Here is a 19,243-nt window from a genome sequence, read left to right on the forward strand (position 1 = left end):
GCTTCTCTGGGAGCTGACTGTGATCCCATGCACAAAGCAGACAGCACGCTGGAGCACCCCAGGGCGCCATACTAGTTGGGAGTCAGATAGTGACACTAGACATGACGAGAGGTAGGGTGGTCCACAGGGCATTTCATGTGATGGCCCCCTGGCCTCCTCTAGCTATGGATGCATCCTCTCTTACTGTGACGAGATCAGCGGAGCCCAGGAACAGTGGAACATGTGCGTGAGCTTATCTAATGCAGGAGGGCCTTCCCTCTCCAAGAGGGCAGCAAGGGGACTGTGATTTGGAGGGGCCACTGGACCCTCACCCCAAACATTTGAGATTCCTGTGAGAGGGTCAAGGTCTGAGGGCTTCTTCTGCAAAAGAGGAAAGGGGTCCTAGAGAGCCGTGGGTGGGGTGTGGGCACTGGGGGAGAGCAGAGGGGGGTGGAGGAGAGCTTCAGCCTCTAAGAGAGTCATTCCGAACCCCAGCCCCCTCCCAGCCCTGTCTCTACCCCAATCCTGGGACCCAGAACAAAGGGTGTGGGGAGCATCACACGCGCCCATCTGCTGGAACCTGGACACTGGGTGCTCAGCAGGTACTATGGAGACCCAGTGAGGGCTCGGGGACTGGACATCCCCCACCCTGTGGGAGATTAGTGTCCATGGAAGGACACCCACTCGTGGCACCTAGTGAATGAGGCAGCACAGAGGCACAGGAGGTACAGTCTGAGGTACTGCGAGGGTCCTGGGAAGGCCTGGGAAGAGACAGAGTCCCTTTGTTCCCTCCTTGGTTGGATATTCACAGAGCACTAGTTTGTGCGGTGAGGGCAGTGAACAGGCCAGACACCACCCCTCCCTGCCCACATGCAGTTGAAGTCAAGTGGCAAACGGGCAGGGAGACAGACTGAGGAGTGTGTCCAGCTTCCACAAGGAGGACAGAAATGGTCACACCCTGGGTTAAGGGCTCCCAATCACAGAGGATTTTTGCCAACCCCTCCTCAGTGACCAGGCCTGTCTCAGTCAGGACTGCCAGATCACAGGTGGACATGGAGGAGATTGTCTCTGACAGCCAGGAGCCAGAGACCCAGGGGCCCACGTTCCCACAGGGGTTCCCTGAGGCATCGGTGTAGAGGGTGCCCTGTCCTCTGACTCCTCTGCCCACCTGTCTGTCCCCAGGGCCATCTCCTCCATCCTGGGCACCTGGCTGGACCACTACCCTGAAGATTTATTCCAGCCCCCAGAATTTCCCTGCCTGAAGATGCTGCTGACATACTCAGGGCTCAAGATTCCAGGCTCAGACCTGGATCGACGTGCCCAGCTCCTCTTCTCACAGCTGGGCCACCTTGAGCCCACTGAGCCAGAGGCTGAGGCTGAGGAGGACTGTGGGTGACTGATGGGGGCCTGTGGAGGGGAGAGAGTGGGCCACACAAAGCAAGCCTCCATAGACTGCAGTTTGGCGGGGGGCAATGAGTAGTCTCAGATCCCTGTCCCCATGGGCTGCAGTCTGGGGAGACCACCCAGGGACCGGATCTTGGACTCAGACAATATTGAGTGGTGGGCAAAGTTTCCTTAATTTAGAAGGGACATGGAAAGACAATCACGGTGACGTTACTTGCTCTTCTTGGAGCTACAGCAGCAGCCCCAGAGCAAGATCCTGAGCCACCCCTAGAGCTAGCCCCAGCTCCCCCTGGGGTGCCTGCTGCAGCTTCACAGCCTGAGCTGGCGAAACCTATCACTGAGGCTGGGGCTCAGCAATTAGAAAGAGCAGTGATGCCACCTGCCGTGTCGGGGCCAACGCAGGTGACAGCCACAGCTCTGATCCAGGGACAGGAGCTGGAAGAGCCCCCTGCACCTTTGGCAGCCCCGGAGACTGACAGGCTCCAGCAGCAGCCAAGGGGGTTCCCGAAGGGCTCGAGCAACCCCCTGCCTCAGTGCAGCAACCAGCCTCGGCCCCCGAGCAACAGCTCTTGTTGGCTGCAGCCCCGAAGGATGGCTTCCCCTCCCCTGTCATTCCAGTGTTTGTAATTTTGTGTTGTTCATGCACCTATTTAATGGCTTAATATATTTTGTTCTATCAATAAACTCTAAATTGAGTTCACATAAAATTTTACTCTGATCCTCTTAAATTATACATCCGGGTGCCATCAGGTCCACTCAGAGTGTTGCACAGCCTTGTCCTTCTACAACGTTTCCCTCCCAGAGACCCCTGAGCTACTCATCAGTCACTGCTCATTCCCTCAGCCCGGTCCCTGCAGCCACTGCTCTTCTCTCGGGCTCTGGTGGTTACTTCTGGGTTTTCATGTATGTGGAATCATACAGTGTGGCCTTTTGTGTCTGGCTACATAACGTATGAGTGATTCATTGTTTTTTCAGGTTTAAAAAAATAACATTTTACTACAAAGGAATATTCCTGATAGAATAAAGATTATGTGAAGCCCCAAAACGAGATATTTTCATTATCTGGGATAGGGTTCCTTTTCGTAAGTATGACTCAAGAGCCAGAAATATCTGGGTCCATGAGACACCTTTAAAATCTTTCATTTTCCTGGATAAGCCATGTTTCAATTTTTCTAATGTGCCTATTGTAAAAATATTAAGATTGCATATTAAATCTTCTCATTTATTACAAACATATCAAGTAATTAAATAGTTCCCTAAAGTTTTAGCCAGATTATGTTTTGTTAGTAAAATAGTGATTTAATATGAAGAAAAGAAGACACATTCCTCCTACCAAGAAATGATCTCCCATAACGCATGGTGTCCCTCTTCCAGTCCCTTCCCTCTGAGTGCAGTACGCGTGTGTGTGTGTGTGTGTGAGACAGGGTGGGGCTGGGAGGGTTCCACAGCTGGGCTCTTGTTCTGCCTGAAGTCCCCACAGCGGACAGGCACTGTGCTCCTGTCCCCTTGTGAATTTTCAGTGACCACACATCATTCACTCAGCAGCACCACCTGTTGAACAATTGAGCCATTTCCAATTATTTGAGACTCATAATTAAACTGAAGAGTACGTCTGTGCCATAAATCTCTTTTTCTTTAGGACTGATTCCTATAAGCACAATTTCTGGAACACACTTTAGGCACATTGTTGGAGTATTGGCTGCAGGGTCCTCTATCTATGCTCTCTTTATTAAAGTGGAGCTTTGTTCGGGAAAGGAGGGACCCCGGAGACTAGAGATGAGCCCTGAAATCATGAGGAGGACAAGTCAGCAGTGAGGCCATCAGGCTACGTGGGAGTGACCCGTGGAGCAAGAAAGAGCCTGCCCACACCCCCGGATGGGTCCTCCCTCGACAAGCATCCCTGCCCATGTCCTGGAACACACCCCATCCAGGCCCCGTCCCAGGACACACCCCAGCTACTCCAGCCCCTCCTGCTCTGTAACCTAGCTTCTAATTAGAGAACCAGGCCCTGCTTCCAGGCCAGCAGAAGGGTGTCAGCCAGGCCACACCTGTCTGCTTGCTCCCTGTCCATCCTGCCTAGGCCCCTTCCTCTCACAAAGGAACCGCTAATGGAAGCGCAGGTCCGTGAGTTACAGACATAACCCGAGTGTGTTCATCCAGATGTACATTTAGTGGCAACAACAAGAACCACTTGAACCTCTGTGAGCAGGAGAGACCTTTACAAAGCACACTGGGTGCTCACAGAAGCTGCAGGATGGACAGAGCCTCAACCAGGGGCTTTGGCACTGGGCACAGCCCCTCCACACCCCTCAGGCTCCTCCAGCAGTGGCCCCCTGCCCCTGCCAACCCCAACCTTGATATCCCTCCAGTTCAGTTTTTGTGAGAGAGGGGGCTATGCTTCCTGCTCAAGACACAGGTGAGGAGAAGGGAGAGATCCCTCTCCTCCCACAAAGTCAGCTAAGGGGAGTCCACTTGATCTGAAGCTCTCCATCTGGGGGCCCGGCAAAGGACAGAAACCCTATGACCCTCCGCCTTCCCCAGGGAGGTTCGGTGTGGTCAGGCACGGCAGGAGTCTGCGGAATTTGGCACACAACATGATCTCAGCTCCGGAGATGGAGATCTGGGTGGTTATTTTAATTTTCACCCTCTAAAGAGGCAAAGAAAGCCTTCTGGGAACAGAAGCCACAAAGAGCAACCAGCTTACCCTGAGCCCCATCCAGCCCCCTGGCAAGGGGCAGTACATCTCTACCCAGGCAAAGACACCTGCCCCCCAGAAAACCAGGTGGAAGAACAGGCAAATAGCAAGTTTACAAACCAAACAGGACTGCAAAACTCCAGCACCAGGGGAAAATAGTATATAAAACTCAGGGTTTTTTCTCATGATTCATTTATCTTTCCATTTAAAATTTTCCATTTCTTTTTTTTTCTTTTTTCCCTTTCAGTTAGTTTTTTATTTTATCAACTCTTATTTTTAACTTTTTTTCTTTCATTTTTTACATTTACATTTTATAGATATATTCTTCATTTTTGGATTCCCTTCACTGTATTCAATTTTTTTTTTGTATATATGCATAAGTTTTGCTTTCTTTACAATTTTGGGATTTAGTGTCTTCTAACACACAGACCAAAAGACACTCAGGACCAAGTGGATCACCCTGTTTTGTCCACCCTGTGAGATCATATTCTCTCCTTGCCCCATCCATTCTTCTCTGGGCAAAATGACTAGAAGGAGGAATTTACAACAAAAGAAAGAACCACAGGTAATACTCTCTGCCGCAAATCTAATCGATATGATTGTAAGTAAGATCTCAGAGCTGGAATTCAGGATAACAATTATAAAGTTACTAGCTGGGCTTGAAAAAAGCATAAAAGACACTAGAGAATCTCTTAGTGCAGAATGAGATCGAATTAGGCAGAAATTAAAAAGGCTCTAACTGAGATGCTGTCTAAATTGGATGCTCAACAGGTAGGGTAAATGAGGCAGAAGATAGAGCAGGGACACAGAAGACAAGTTGATGGAAAGGAAGGAAGCTGAGGAAAAGAGAGAAAGCCAACTAATGGGCCATGAGGGGAGGCTTCGAGAAATCAGCGATACCATAAAAGGAAACAATATTCAAATTACTGTGGTCCCCAAGGGAGAAGAAAGAGACAGAGGGACAGAAGGTATATTTGTGCAAATAATAGCTGAGAACTTCCCTGATCTGGGACAGGCATTCAAGTCCGAGAGGTAGAGAGGGCCCCTCCCCAAATCAATAAGAATAGATCAACACCCCGACACATAATAGTGAAGCTTACAGATTTCAGAGATAAAGAGAAAAACCCTGAAAACAGCTCGAGACAAGAGGTTCTTAACCTACAGGGGTAAGAACATTAGACTGGCAACAGACCTATCCACGGAGACCTGGCAGGCCAGAAAGGGCTGGCATGATCTATTCAGGGTACTAAATGAGAAAAACATGCAGCCAAGAACACTTTATCCAGCAAGGCTGTCATTCAGAATGGAAGGAGAGATAAAGAGCTTCCAGGATAGAAAGAAACTCAAAGAATATGTGTCCACTAAACCACCCTGCAAGAAATATTAAGGGGGATCCTGTAAGTGAAGAGAGACCCTAAAAGTAACATAGGCCAGAAAGAAACAGAGACAATCTATAGAAATAGGGACATGACAGGAAATACAATGGCACTAATCTCCATCTGCTTTTGAGATTTTCTCTTTATCCTTGGTCTTAAGCAATTTTATTAGGATGTATATTGATAAGGTTTTTTTCATGATCCTTATGCTTGGGGGTTTTGTTTGCTTTATTTCTATATTCTTGAATCTATAGGTGTAGAGTGTTCATAAAATTTGGATAATAATCAGACATTACTTCTTAAATATTTTTTTCTGTACCTCAACTAATTTCTTATCTACCAGGCCACTTGAAATTGCTCCACAGCTCACACATAGTCTAGTGTTTGTGTGCAGGGGTGGTTTACACCCTTCTTTTTCTGTGCTTTAGTTTGGACAATTGCTATGGTCATACGTTCAAGTTCATTTTTTTTTTCTTCTTTGGTGTCTAATCTGATAGTAAGCCCATCTACTATATTTTTAATCTTAGACATGGTGTTTTTCAGCTCCAGAAGTTTGGTTCTCCTTATTTTTATATCTTCTGTGTCTCTATTTAACTTGATACTTTGTGTACATTCTTATTTATATGAAATCTCTAACAGTTGTTTGAATGTACATGTGCAGTACTTCCATCATCTTTTTCATTTCTGGGTATGTATCTACTGTTTCATCTTTCTCCTCATTACAGGTTGAACTTTTCTCCTTCTTTGCCTCCTGGTAATCTTTTATTTGAAGGCAGGTATTGTGAATTTTAATTGTTAGATATTAACTATTGCTTATATTCCTACAGATATTCTTGAGGATTATTCTGATAGTTAGGTTCCTTAAAAACTATTTTATCCTTCCAGACTAGCTTTCAAAAAGCTTTCTTAGGTGGTATCAGAGTAGTCTTTAATGTATTCTGCCTTGTTCTGATGGTATTCTGAGTACTCTTTACAATGTGTCATGAATTATGAGGTTTTCCACTCTGGCTGCTGGTACCACAGACATTTCCTGATTGTGTGTGAAGTCTAGTGACTTTTTTCCTTCTGCTTCTCCTGGGCTATTATTTTCCCCAGACCAGGTACATTCCTCACTCACATGCCATTTAAGAATTCTATGAAACTCAAAAGTGATCCTGTATGAGTTTCAGAAGTTCTCTTTCTCTGTACAGCTCTCCTCAGTATTCTGTACTGTAAACAATAGTCATATTGACCTCTCTGAACTTCCATCTTGCTGTCTCAAATTCAAGGAAATTGTTGGGCTTTGCCTGTATTCTTCATCCCTGACCTGTAGACTAAAAACTAAATCTTTAGGCAGTAAGTTAGGGAAATCCAGAGTCCCCCCCATGTTTGTTTTCCCTCTTGCAGAAGTCACTTTCCTGCATTGTCTGGATATATATAGAAAGTGTTATTTCGGGGTGCCTGGGTGGCCCAGTTGGTTAAGCCTCCGACTTGTGATTTTGACTCAGACTCAGGTCATAATCTCAGGGTCTTGGGAACAAGCCCTGCATTGGGCACCACACTCAGCACAGAGTCTGCTTGATATTCTCATTCTCCCCCCCTTCCCCCCGACTCTCTCTCTCTCTCAAATATATAAAATCTTTAAAATAAAGTAAAATAAGTTACTTAGAGACAGCCTATGCAAGAAGGACACTCAGACTCTCCTCTGTTCCCCTGAAAGCAGGAAATAAACCTCCCATGTGAAAGACACCCTCCCTGTTCCAGGAGGTCAAGAAATATCCTTATCACAAGAGATAGGAAATTAAGAGCCAAGAAAGCTGCATAAACAACCTTGTTCTTTTTTACTAATTTACCACCGCAGCCATTCTGTTTTCCAAAGTGGCTGCACCAGCTTGCATTCCCACCAACAGTGTAAGAAGGTTCCCCTTTTTCCACATCCTCGCCAAATTTGTTGTTTCCTGCCTTGTCAGTTTTTGCCATTCGAACTGTGTGTAAGGTGGTATCTCAATGTGGTTTTGATTTGAATTTCCCTGATGGCTAATGATGTTGAACATTTTTTCATGTGTCTGTTAGCCATTCGTATGTCTTCTTTAGAGAAGTGTCTGTTCACGTCTTCTGCCCATTTTTTGACTTGATTATTTGGTTTTTGGGTGTGGAATTTCAGAAGTTGGTGTTTTTTTTAAGATTTTATTTACTTATTTATTTGAGAGAGCGAGAATGAGAGAGAGAGAGAGCACATGAGAGAGGGGAGGGTCAGAGGGAGAAGCAGACTCCCTGCTGCGCAGGGAGCCCGATGCGGGACTCTATGCTGGGACTCCAGGATCATGACCTGAACCGAAGTCCATCGCTTAACCAACTGAGCCACCCAGGTGCCCCGAGAAGTTCTTTATAGATCTTAGATACCAACCCTTTATCTGTAATGTCATTTGCAAATATCTTCTCCCATTCTGTGGGGTGCCTATTAGTTTTGTTGACCGTTTCCTTTGTGGCATCACTTCAAAGTTTTTTCAATGGGTTTCCTTAAATTCCTAAAATAGAAGTCACCTTAATTCAGTACTGTAAATTCCTTACAGGAAGAAATCATGATTCTCATGGATCTTTTTATCTCATACTACAATAAGTATGATATTGCACACACCCTAGATTATAGACCGCTTATTGATTGCTTTTAGCAGAGAGTCAGCGACCTTTCATAAGGGAGGAGCATGGCACTTTGATCTTTTGGAATGGAGAGAATGGAATGCGAAGGAGGAAACAGGAGGATCAAAAGTGGGGCGTCTGGGTGGTTCAGTGGATTAAGCATCTGACTTTGACTCAGGTCATGATCTCAGAGTCCTGGGATCCAGCCCCCTGACGAGCCCTGAGTGGGGGCTCCCTGCTCAGTGAGGAGTCTGCTTGTCCCTCTCCATCTCCCATCACCCCTCCCCCCACTCATGCTCTCTCTCTCTCTCTCTCAAAAAATAATCTTTTTAAAAAAATACCAAAAAGTTACCTGTCCCAACACTGATAAAAAATTTCTATGTGATTCAACAAGCAACTCTTTTAAGTGTTGCTCCTCTATGAAGCAGAGCATCCAAGTAAAGTAACAGAGTAAATATCAGAATCAGCAGCAACAGACCTGGTTCAGCTGCTCACCTGACATATAAACTCTGTGAAAAATCACTTAATGCCAAGTCCAATTTTCCTACAATGCTCCCCACCTCACAGGGATATTGTGAAGATCAAATAAATTAATGAGTGTGAGAGAGCTTTGCAAACTCTCAAGTGCTATGCCAGTGTAAACAATTGTTCTCATTTATTCTGCAGAGGAAATGGGAACACACAATTTTGGAGCATGAGGGACTTCCGGGGAGGAAAAGCCTGAGTGGAACATTTAAGTGGCAGCCTGTATACAGTCAGAGAGGGAAGTACTGGGCCAGGGAGAGAGGGCTACCAAGAAGAAGAGGGAAAATACAGACACTGTATGTTAGGCCAAAACTCAAATTTCTCAACCTTGTATATTATCAGTGACAGTGGCAATAATAATTGCCCCATAATCAGTTGAATATCATTTTCTATATTATCCTTGGTATATTATGCCTATGATAAAGGATCTCATTCCAAAAATGCTTGAGAATGAGTACGGGCAGTATATCCCTCTTCCTGATGCATACCCTAATTGCCAACATGACAATATAATACAAGCCCCACATTGACCAAGTAGCAATATCTGTGAGTTCTGGAAGCTCTGAGTTTTTCAATCCAGTCAAGTCTAGCCTCTGATCAATGGTAACAAATGCAACAAGAAAACTGGGGAAAAGGAGCCCAAGCCACAAGTCCTTAGGAGTAAGAATTTTTGGTAATTTCTGGCGCTTTCCCCCTATTACCATCTTCTTTTTCACACACTGTTTCATGAAGAGTCAACTATAAGGCTTCCTTCTAACTCCACACCCTTGATTTCATATATCCTAACCATCCCACAAAACTATTCAATCTTGAAATTTAAACTCAAAGTATAGGGGCGCTGCACTGGCCCAGTCGGAGGAGTGTGTGGCTCTTGATCTCAGGGAGGTGAGTTCAAGCCCCATGTCGGGTGTAGAGATTACTTAAATAAATAGAACTTAAGAGAAAAACTCAAAGTATGATCTGAATTCTTCTCCTTTGGATTCTTCTTTCACCAACTCAAACTACCAAGCTTCTATATCTAAACAGAGAAAGCCAAAGGATAATTAGAGCAAGAGGTTCTAGATTTTCACTGTATAAAAAACAATGAATATTGATGCCAAAAGAGTTGGCTGTTACAGGGTGGTGGCTTTTTTGTTTGATTGACTGAATTGCATATTGCATAACTGTATTAACTTAAGCAACATATTCACCAAGTGCCAAATGCTTTGCAAAGATCTCAAGAGTTCTAAGAAAAAAATTACCATTGTTATTTATGTTTTATGGATGAGAAGCTGAGGCCAAGAAAGGCTAAATGACCTGCCCAAATTTACACATCTAGGACATTGGAATTTGCACTCAGACAATCTGACTCTGAAGTCCAAACACTTGACCCCTCTGGCAGAGAGCTGATTAAAATCTTAACTCCAGGGCGCCTGGGTGGCTCAGTCATTAAGTGTCTGCCTTCGGCTCAGGTCATGATCCCAGGGTCCTGGGATCGAGCCTTGCATCGGGCTCCCTGCTCCGCAGGAGGCCTGCTTCTCCCTCTCCCACTCCCCCGGCTTGTGTTCCTATTCTCGTTATGTCTCTCTCTGTCAAATAAATAAATAAAATCTTTAAAAAAAAAAAAAATCTTAACTCCATGGCCCATCCCTCATCTCTGTGTTTTTATATGGATTACATAAAAAAAACACAAAAGCACCCCACCTAATACTTAGCACATAGTAGTTCATTTAATCATGTCTAAACACATCCTAAAGATTTAGATGTGGAAGCCCTGTTTTCCCTTTAAATTTCCCTAGTGACTATTTCAAAGTCTGTAACTTCAGTCCCCACAGAATTAACTTTTTCTAACTAGTGACTAGGGCAAGCGGATGTCATTGCTTAAAAAGTCCCAAGGACATAAGACCTATATAATTCAGGTAAAAAAAAACACCAACACTGCAGCTGCCAGCCCCAGCTGCTTTCTTCTGTACAGATTTCCTTTCAGTGCTCGGTGGAATAATCCATCTGAAGGTAGCAATATAAAACTTACCCCTAGAGAGTGTGCTGCCAAAGAAACCGAATGCCTCCGTCACGCTGGTTCTGAATACTTAGGTCAAGTTTGTGTTAGAAGTCTCCTGGTAAACCAGCATGGCCTGCAAAAGCGGTGGGTAGCAACTTTCAATCATTCTGCTGCCAGGATCACCTGAAAAAAGTGCAAAAAATATACCATTCTTACACCACATCTCCAGTTGACTGGAAACCAATTCTAGAAAATCTCAGGGCAGAGTTACATGCCCTACATATTGAAAACTATGATAATAATATAGGTGCTAAGGTGTGGGCGCCTGGGTGGCTCAGATGGTTAAGCATCTGCCTTCGGCTCAGGTCATGATCTCAGGGTCCTGGGATCGAGTCCCGCATCGGGCTCCCTGCTTGGCAGGGAGCCCACTTCTCCCTCTGCCTCTCTCTCTCTGTCTCTTATGAATAAATAAATAAAATCTTTAAAAAATAATAATAATAATAAAAAAATAATATAGGTGCTAAGGTGTAATATTTTGCAGAAATCCTGAAACACTTCTGATAAAATATCACCAAAGGTATTTACTGTGACTTAGCACCGAAAACTGAATAAGACCCAAGGGAGCTTTAAGGGTTCTGGCCATTCTTATGGAAAGACCACGGTAAGCAGGGTTATTTGATTTGTCCAACTTTAAATTTGCCCAATTAGTTATTTCTACTGGAAAATAATTCGCTATCAAAACTTGACATTGAGGGCGCCTGGGTGGCTCAGTCGGTTAAGCGACTGCCTTCGGCTCTGGTCATGATCCCAGGGTCCTGGGATCGAGTCCTGCATCGGGCTCCCTGCTCTGCGGGGAGCCTGCTTCTCCCTCTCCCACTCCCCCTGCTTGTGTTCCCTCTCTCGCTGTGTCTCTCTCTGTCAAATAAATAAATAAATAAATCTTAAAAAAAAAAAAAAAAACTTGACATTGAAACTACAAGACCGTGACAATTCAGTTCTCTTTGGAGGGGCTGGGAGCATCAGAAACAACCCAGGGTGAGTTTTATAGACACTTTGTTTTATTCTGTTTTTGCTCTTAATTATTTCCCTCCATTTTTCTGAAATGTATACCACAGACATTAGTTTTTCTTTTTGTGCACTGTATTCTCAACATAAACCGACACCAAATTTCTCTTGCAGTTGGGCACATCTCCATTTCTCAAAGCATTTTTTTTCCTGCAGCTACAAAGAAATAGAAAAAAAAAAGTGATGATGATGGAACACAAGTCTTCATATCAGACCTGGTTCTCCATCCGCACAGCCTTTCTTGTGTGTGATGGTGAAATTCTCCAGATTGATTTAAAATAAACCCCTGGCTCCATTCTTGCTCAGTTCTTCAGTTTTCAATTTTGCAATCATCCTTTAGGAACTTAGTAAATTAAAAAGGTAAGATGTAAATCATTCACCATTTAAAATAGCTTTCTGGGGGCACCTGGGTGGCTCAGTCGGTTAAGCGTCTGCCTTCGGCTCAGGTCATGATCCCGGGGTCCTGGGATCGAGCCCCGCATCGGGCTCCTTGCTCTGCGGGAAGCCTGCTTCTCCCTCTCCCTCTGCTGTTCCCCCTGCTTGTGTTCCCTCTCTCTCTGTCAAATAAATAAATAAAATCTTTTTTAAAAATAAATAAATAAAATAACTTTCTGGGGGCACCTGAGTGGCTCTGTTTATTGAGCATCTGACTCTTGGTTTCAGCTCAGGTCATGATTCATCAGGGTCATGGGATCGAGCCCCACCTCGGGCTCTGTACTAAGAGTGGAATCTGTTTGAGATTCTCTCTCTCTCCTTCTCCCTCTATCCCTCCCCCCACACACTCTCTCTCTCTTTCTCTAAAAACAAATAAATAAATCTTGAAAACAATAAAATAAAGTAGCTTTCTAGAGCAGAAGCTTTAAGTGAACAATCTAAGAAAAATTTTTAAATAGTAAAGTTAAAGACACCATGAGTTTAATTCATATGTTAACTGACAAACTTCTCCTGTCCCAGAAATACCTTCTTTTCCCATGACCCTACTTTGCTAGTTTCCTAATCTGACACTACCTTAGTCTTCCCTCTATTGATATAGACTATCAAAAGGGTCACTGTCTGCAGAAGACCAGCATGATGAGTAATAAGAAATACTAGAGAAGAAAGAGGTAACTACAAGCAGAAGAGAAAAAGTTCTCTAGGTTTTTTTCATAAGCAATGTGGAGTTGATTCATTTATCTGCAAGAGAGACTGACCTTGAGGAATGCGGGAAAGCTCCAGTAGTAGTCAGTGATGGGAAGAAGGCAGCACAGGATGACAGGACCCAAGGAGCCAAGAGGGCGGCTTGCATGGGTGGGCACCCCTGGAAGACTGTGCATCCAGGCAGTGGCATGAAGACAAGCGAGAAAAGAGAGACTCCCCACAGATGCCCAACCAGGCTGGCAGGGGGCACCTAGCAGGGGAAGAGGCAGGTCACCAAGACACATTCCATTTAGCGCCCTAATTATGCCAACCATCACATAAATGATTCAGGTCAGAGTGGTGGCAGAGAGAGACTGGGCCGGGAGTCAGGAGGCCTGAGCTCCAGACAAAGCTATTACTGCAGATCTTTGTGAACTTGGGCCCGTTGCTTTACCTCTCTGTGCTTCATTTTATCTACCTATAAAATGAAAAAAGAGAAAAAAGAAAAAAAGAGATGAGGAAAACACTCAGATCTTTGTAAGAGCTAAGATCTTGTGGGGTTCCTCGGTGGCTCAGTCAGTTAAGAGTCTGCCTTCGGCTCAGGTCGTGATCCCAGGGTCCTGGGATCGAGTCCCGCATCAGGCTCCCTGCTCAGCCAGGAGCCTGCTTCTCCCTCTGCCCGTCCTCCCTCTGCCCCACCTCCCACTAGCTCTCACAAAATCTCTCTCTCTGTCTCTCTCAAATAAATAAAATTTTAAAAAATAATAATGATGATAATAATAAATACACTTCTTATAAAAAATAGTGAGAACCCTCTTGCACTGTTGGTGGGAATGCAAACTGGTACAGCCACTATGGAAAACAGTATGGAGGTTCCTCAGAAAATTAAAAAGAGGACTACCCTACGAGCCAGTAATTACACTACTGGGCATTTACCCAAAGGAGACAAAAACACTAATTCAAAGGGATATATGCACCCCTATGTTTATTATAGTATTATTTACAACAGCCAAGATATGGAAGCAGCCCATGTGTCCACTGACTGATGAATGGATAAAGAAGATATGGCATATATATATATATGTGTATATATATATACATATATATATAAAAACACAGTGGAATGTTATTCTGCCATTTGCAACAACATGGATGGAGCTAGACAGTATAATGCTAAGCAAAATAAGTCAGTCAGAGAAAAACAAACACCATCGGTTTCATTCATATGTGGAATTTAAGAAACAGAAGAAACAAACAAAGGGGGAAAGGAGAGAGAGGGTGGAAGAGACAAACCAAGAAACAGACTTAACTATAGAGAACACACTGATGGTCACCAGAGGAGAGGTGGTGGGGGAGGTGGAATAGGTGATGGGGATTAAGGAGTGCACCTGTCGTGATGAGCACCGGGTGATTAAAATTTAAAAAAAAAAAATTTTTTTTTAAATAGTGAGGCCTGGGTCAAAAGGAAGTTAATTTAAAAGAAAAGAAAAGAACCACTCTGGTTTGACTTGTGGGCCAGACAACAGAATTGGACTTTACGAAGAGCTGAGGATAACCTAGTCAGGACAGGAAGCTCTTTTGCCTGGACCTTGATCTGCAGCTGCAGGATGAGCAAGTCTGGGGGCTAAGGCCAGTCTCCCTCGCCTCCTCGCCAGAGTTTCCAAGGTTTCCAGGGTTTTCTCCAGCCTCCTCCGAAGAAATGTTCCAAATACACCCCAGCCACACTGCACGTGGCCCAGCAGCTTGGGAAAAGGCCTCTGCCGGCCACAAACCAGGTCATTGCCATGACAGTCCCAGGGCATCACCACAGAGCCCACAGGGGTGGAAGTGGTTTGGCCGAATGAAAAATGCAGTCAACAGGCAATAGAGAAAATTGTGCTCAAGGTCAGGACTTGTACGACTTTGAACATGTTACTGGCTTGGGGTAGAAAAATCTTCATTTCTTCTCCGCTAAAGATTTATGACTAAATATAAGCACTCCTCTCTCCAAGGCTGCCTTAGATCTCTTAGTGAATCATGGTTCTCTGCACTATTATTCCAAAAACGTGTGTGTGGCGCCTACTGCGTGTCCAGCATGATTTAAGTTGCTGAATGGGGTTTTTTTTTTATTATGTTATGTTAGCCACCATACAATACATCATTAGTTTTTGATGTAGTGATCCACGATTCATTGTTTGTGTGTAACACCCAATGCTCCATGCAATACGTGCCCTCCTTAATACCCATCACCGGGCTAACCCATCTCCCCACCCCCTCCCCTCTAAAACCCTCAGTCTGTTTCCCAGAGTCCATAGTCTCTCATGGTTCATCTCCCCTTCTAATTCCACCCCCTTCATTTTTCCCTCTTTCTCCTAATGTCCTCCATGCTATTCCTTATGTTCCACAAATAAGTGAAACCATATGATAATTGACTTTCTCTCCTTGACTTATTTCACTTAGCATAATCCTCTCCAGTTCCATCCATGTCGATGCAAAAGTTGGGTATTCATCCTTTCTGATGGCTGAGTAACATTCAACTGTATATATGAACCACATCTTCTTTACCCATTCATCTGTTGAAGGGCATCTCAGCTCCTTCCAGTTTGGCTATTGTGGACATTGCTGCTATGAACATTGGGGGTGCAAGTCACCCTTCTTTTCACTACATCTGTGTCTTTGGGGTAAATACCCAGTAGTACAATTGCTGGGTCACAGGGTAGTTTTATTTTTAATGTTTTGAGGAACCTCCACACTGTTTTCCAAAGTGGCTGTATCGACTTGCATTCCCACCAACAGTATAAAAGGGGGGCGGTGCGTGGGTGGCTCAGTCATTAAGCACCTGCCTTCGGCTCAGGTCCTGATCCCAGGGTCCTGGGATCGAGCCCCGCGTCGGGCTCCCTGCTCAACAGGAAGCCTGCTTCTCCCTCCCCTACTCCCTCTGCTTGTGTTCGCTCTCTTGCTGTTTTTCTCTCCTTCAAATAAATAAATAAGATCTTAAAAAAAAAAAAGTGTAAAAGGGTTCCCCTTCACAACCTCTCCAACATTTGTTGTTTATTGCCTTGTCGATTTTTGCCATTCTAACTGGTGTAAGGTGGTATCTCAATGTGGTTTTGATTTGAATTTCCCTGATGGCTAATGATGTTGAACAATTTTTCATGTGTCTGTTAGCCATTTGTATGTCTTCTTTCGAGAATGTCTGTTCATGTCTTCTGCCCATTTTTTCACTGGATTATTTGGTTTTTGGGTGTTGAGTTTGAGAAGTTCTTTATAGATTTTGGATACCAGCCCTTTATCTGTAGTGTCATTTGCAAATATCTTCTCTCATTCCGTGGGTTGCCTCATTGTTTTGTTGACTGTTTCCTTTGCTGTGCAAAAGCGTTTTATCTTAATGAAGTCCCAAAAGTTCATTTTCACTTTTGTTTCGCTTGCCTTTGGAAACGTGTCTTGAAAGAAGTTGCTGTGGCCAATGCTGAAGAGGTTATTGCCTATGTTCTCCTCTAGGATTTTGATGTATTCCTGTCTCACATTGAGGTCTTTCATTTATTTAGAGTTTATCTTTGTGCATGGTGTAAAAGAATGGTAGAGTTTCATTCTTCTGTATATAGCTGTCCAATTTTCCCAGCACCATTTATTGAAGAGACTGTCTTTTTTCCTTTTTTTTTTAAAGATTTTATTTATTTATTTGAGAGAGAGAGAGAGCACGTGAGAGGGGGAAGGGTCAGAGGGAGAAGCAGACTCCCTGCTGAGAAGGGAGCCTGATGCGGGACTCCATCCCAGGACTCCAGGATCATGACCTGAGCTGAAGTCAGTTGCTTAACCAACTGAGCCACTCAGACGCCCAAGACTGTCTTTTTTCCATTGGATATTTTTTCCTGCTTTGTTGGTGATTAGTTACCATAGAGTTGAGGGTCCATATCTGAGCTCTCTATTCTGTCCCATTGATCTATGTGTCTGTTTTTGTGCCAGTACCATGTTGTCTTGGTGATCACAGCTTTGTTAATAGAGTTTGAAATCAGGCAACGTGATGCCCCCTGCTTTGTGTTTCTTTTTCAACATTTCCTTGGCGATTCGGGGGCTTTTCTGGTTCCATACAAATTTTAGGATTGTTTGTTCCAGCACTCTGAAAAATGCCATTGGTATTTTGATGGGATGGCGTTGAAAGTATAGATTGCTCTGGGTAGCACAGACATTTTAACAATGTTTATTCTTCCGATCCATGAGCATGGAATGTTTTCCCATCTTTTTGTGTCTTCTTCAATTTCTTTCATAAGTGTCCTGTAGTTTCTAGAGTATAGATCCTTTACCTCTTTGGTTAGGTTTATTCCAAGGTATCTTATGGGTTTTGGTGCTGTTGTAAATGGAATCGATTCCCTAATTTTGCTTTCTACAGTTATATCGTTAGTGTATAGGAAAGCAACTGATTTCTGTGCATTGATTTTGTATCCTGCCACATTACTGAATTGCTGTATGAGTTCCAGTAATTTGGGGGTGGAGCCTTTTGGGTTTTCCACATAAAGTATCATGTCATCTATGGAGAGAGAGTTTGACTTCTTCTTTGCCAACTGAATACCTTTTATTTCTTTTTGTTGTCTGATTGCTGTTGCTAGGACTGAACATTCCTCAATTTCATAAAAACCATCTATGAAAAGCCCACAGCGAATATCATTCTCAATGGGGAAAAGCTGAAAGCCTTTCCCTTAAGATCAGAAACAAGACAAGGATGCCAACTCTCGACACTATTTTTTCCTAATTCTTGACAGAGTGTCCAACAGAGAAAGTGGGAGAGGCAAACCTACTCAATCAAACCACTTCCGTGACATACATTCGGCTTAGAGGCTTATCTGTAAATCAGAAGGTACAGATGGCTGTGTTTGCCATGTTCCTTACTTTCTGTGTCCTGACACTGATTGGGAACATCCTCATTGTCATAGCTATTATCTATGACCGCCGGCTCCATACCCCGATGTATTTCTTCCTCAGTAACCTGTCTTTTATCGATGTCTGCCACTCCACGGTCACTGTCCCCAAGATGCTGACAGATACGTGGTCAGAAGAGAAGCTCATCTCCTTTGAGACCTGTGTCACCCAGATGTTTTTCCTGCACCTCTTTGCCTGCACCGAGATCTTTCTCCTCACCATCATGGCCTACGATCGGTACATGGCCATTTGCAAACCCCTGCAGTACATGACAGTGATGAAATGGAAAGTATGTGTGCTGCTGGCTGTGGCCCTCTGGACGGGGGGCACCATCCACTCCATATCGCTGACCTCCCTCACCATCAAGCTGCCCTACTGTGGTCCTGATGAGATTGACAGCTTCTTCTGTGATGTGCCTCAGGTGATCAAACTGGCCTGCACGGATACACACATCATTGAAATCCTCATCATCTCCAACAGTGGGCTGATCTCTGTGGTCTGTTTCGTGGTCCTCGTGGTGTCCTACGCAGTCATCCTGGTGAGCCTGAGGCAGCAGATCTCCGAAGGCAGGCGGAAGGCCTTATCCACCTGTGCAGCCTACCTCACCGTCGTCACACTCTTCCTGGGACACTGCATCTTCATCTATTCCCGTCCATCCACCAGCCTCCCGGAGGACAAGGTGGTATCTGTGCTTTTCACCACTGTTACCCCCCTCCTGAACCCCATCATCTATACTCTTAGGAATGAAGACATGAAGAATGCCTTGAACAAGTTTATGGGGAGGTTGGAGGGGAGAGGAGAAAAATGACAATGTCTAAGCTCTCAAGAGACCTGGTGCTCCACATCAAAGAAACACCTTGCAAAGAATAAGTCACCTAACATTTATCAGGCTCTGTGACTTATAAAATTGTCTTCTCGTCCAATATCTGACAATCATAGCAATAGGATCTTTTTAGGATCTTCCATATGCTGGAAATTGCTCTAGGCACTCTGCATTTACTCCATCCTCACAGCCACCTGTGAGGTAAGTATTATGCTTGTTTACAATGATGGAACTAAAGCTCAAAGAGAGCTCAAAGAGAGCCAGTGGCATGCCCAGCTAGGAAATGCTGGAAGCAGGCTATTAAGCCAAGTATATCAACACAAACTCATGCTATTTTCATGACACCATGCCGCTTCTCCCTGCTGTTGTCTTAGGGTGATAACTAACATTTAAACGAACCTTCAGATTGTTGGGCAGCACTTGACTACATCATTCACTCAGATGCTTGCCTAAATGGCTCAGCAAACACTGGTGACTCAGACCAAGTGAGTTTGCTTATGAGTTCAGTGATGTAGAAAGAAGACTTTGAGTCATTGAAGGTACTGATATCCTCAAGTGTCCAGGAAAAATCTGCCATCAGAGCAATGAAATGGGAATATCTTATTATTCATTCATTTGACAAATTTTTACCAAGTACCTATTATGTGCTAAGGACCAGGCTTACAATCACCAAAAAAAAAAAAAAAAAAAAATTTAGTCCCTCCTTCATGCAGTTTAGAGTCTAGTGAAAATAGGAAACAAAAATAGAAACAAATACATTTTAA

At 44.2% G+C, this 19,243-nt stretch overlaps 1 protein-coding gene across 1 annotated transcript; it reads left to right on the forward strand.

Annotated features, from left to right (window-relative positions):
• Window positions 1–10,707: 10,707 nt before the first annotated feature.
• Window positions 10,708–18,464, forward strand: LOC118003510 (olfactory receptor 4E1). Its single transcript, XM_034994571.1, has 2 exons — window positions 10,708–10,723; window positions 17,500–18,464. Exons 1-2 carry the CDS (start codon window positions 10,708–10,710, stop codon window positions 18,462–18,464), a joined length of 981 nt encoding a protein of 326 aa, XP_034850462.1.
• Window positions 18,465–19,243: the final 779 nt, after the last annotated feature.

This window comes from Mirounga leonina, unplaced genomic scaffold (assembly GCF_011800145.1).
Source record: "Mirounga leonina isolate KUSES-001 unplaced genomic scaffold, KU_Mleo_1.0 Mir_91, whole genome shotgun sequence".
Classification (NCBI taxonomy): Eukaryota; Metazoa; Chordata; class Mammalia; order Carnivora; family Phocidae; genus Mirounga; species Mirounga leonina.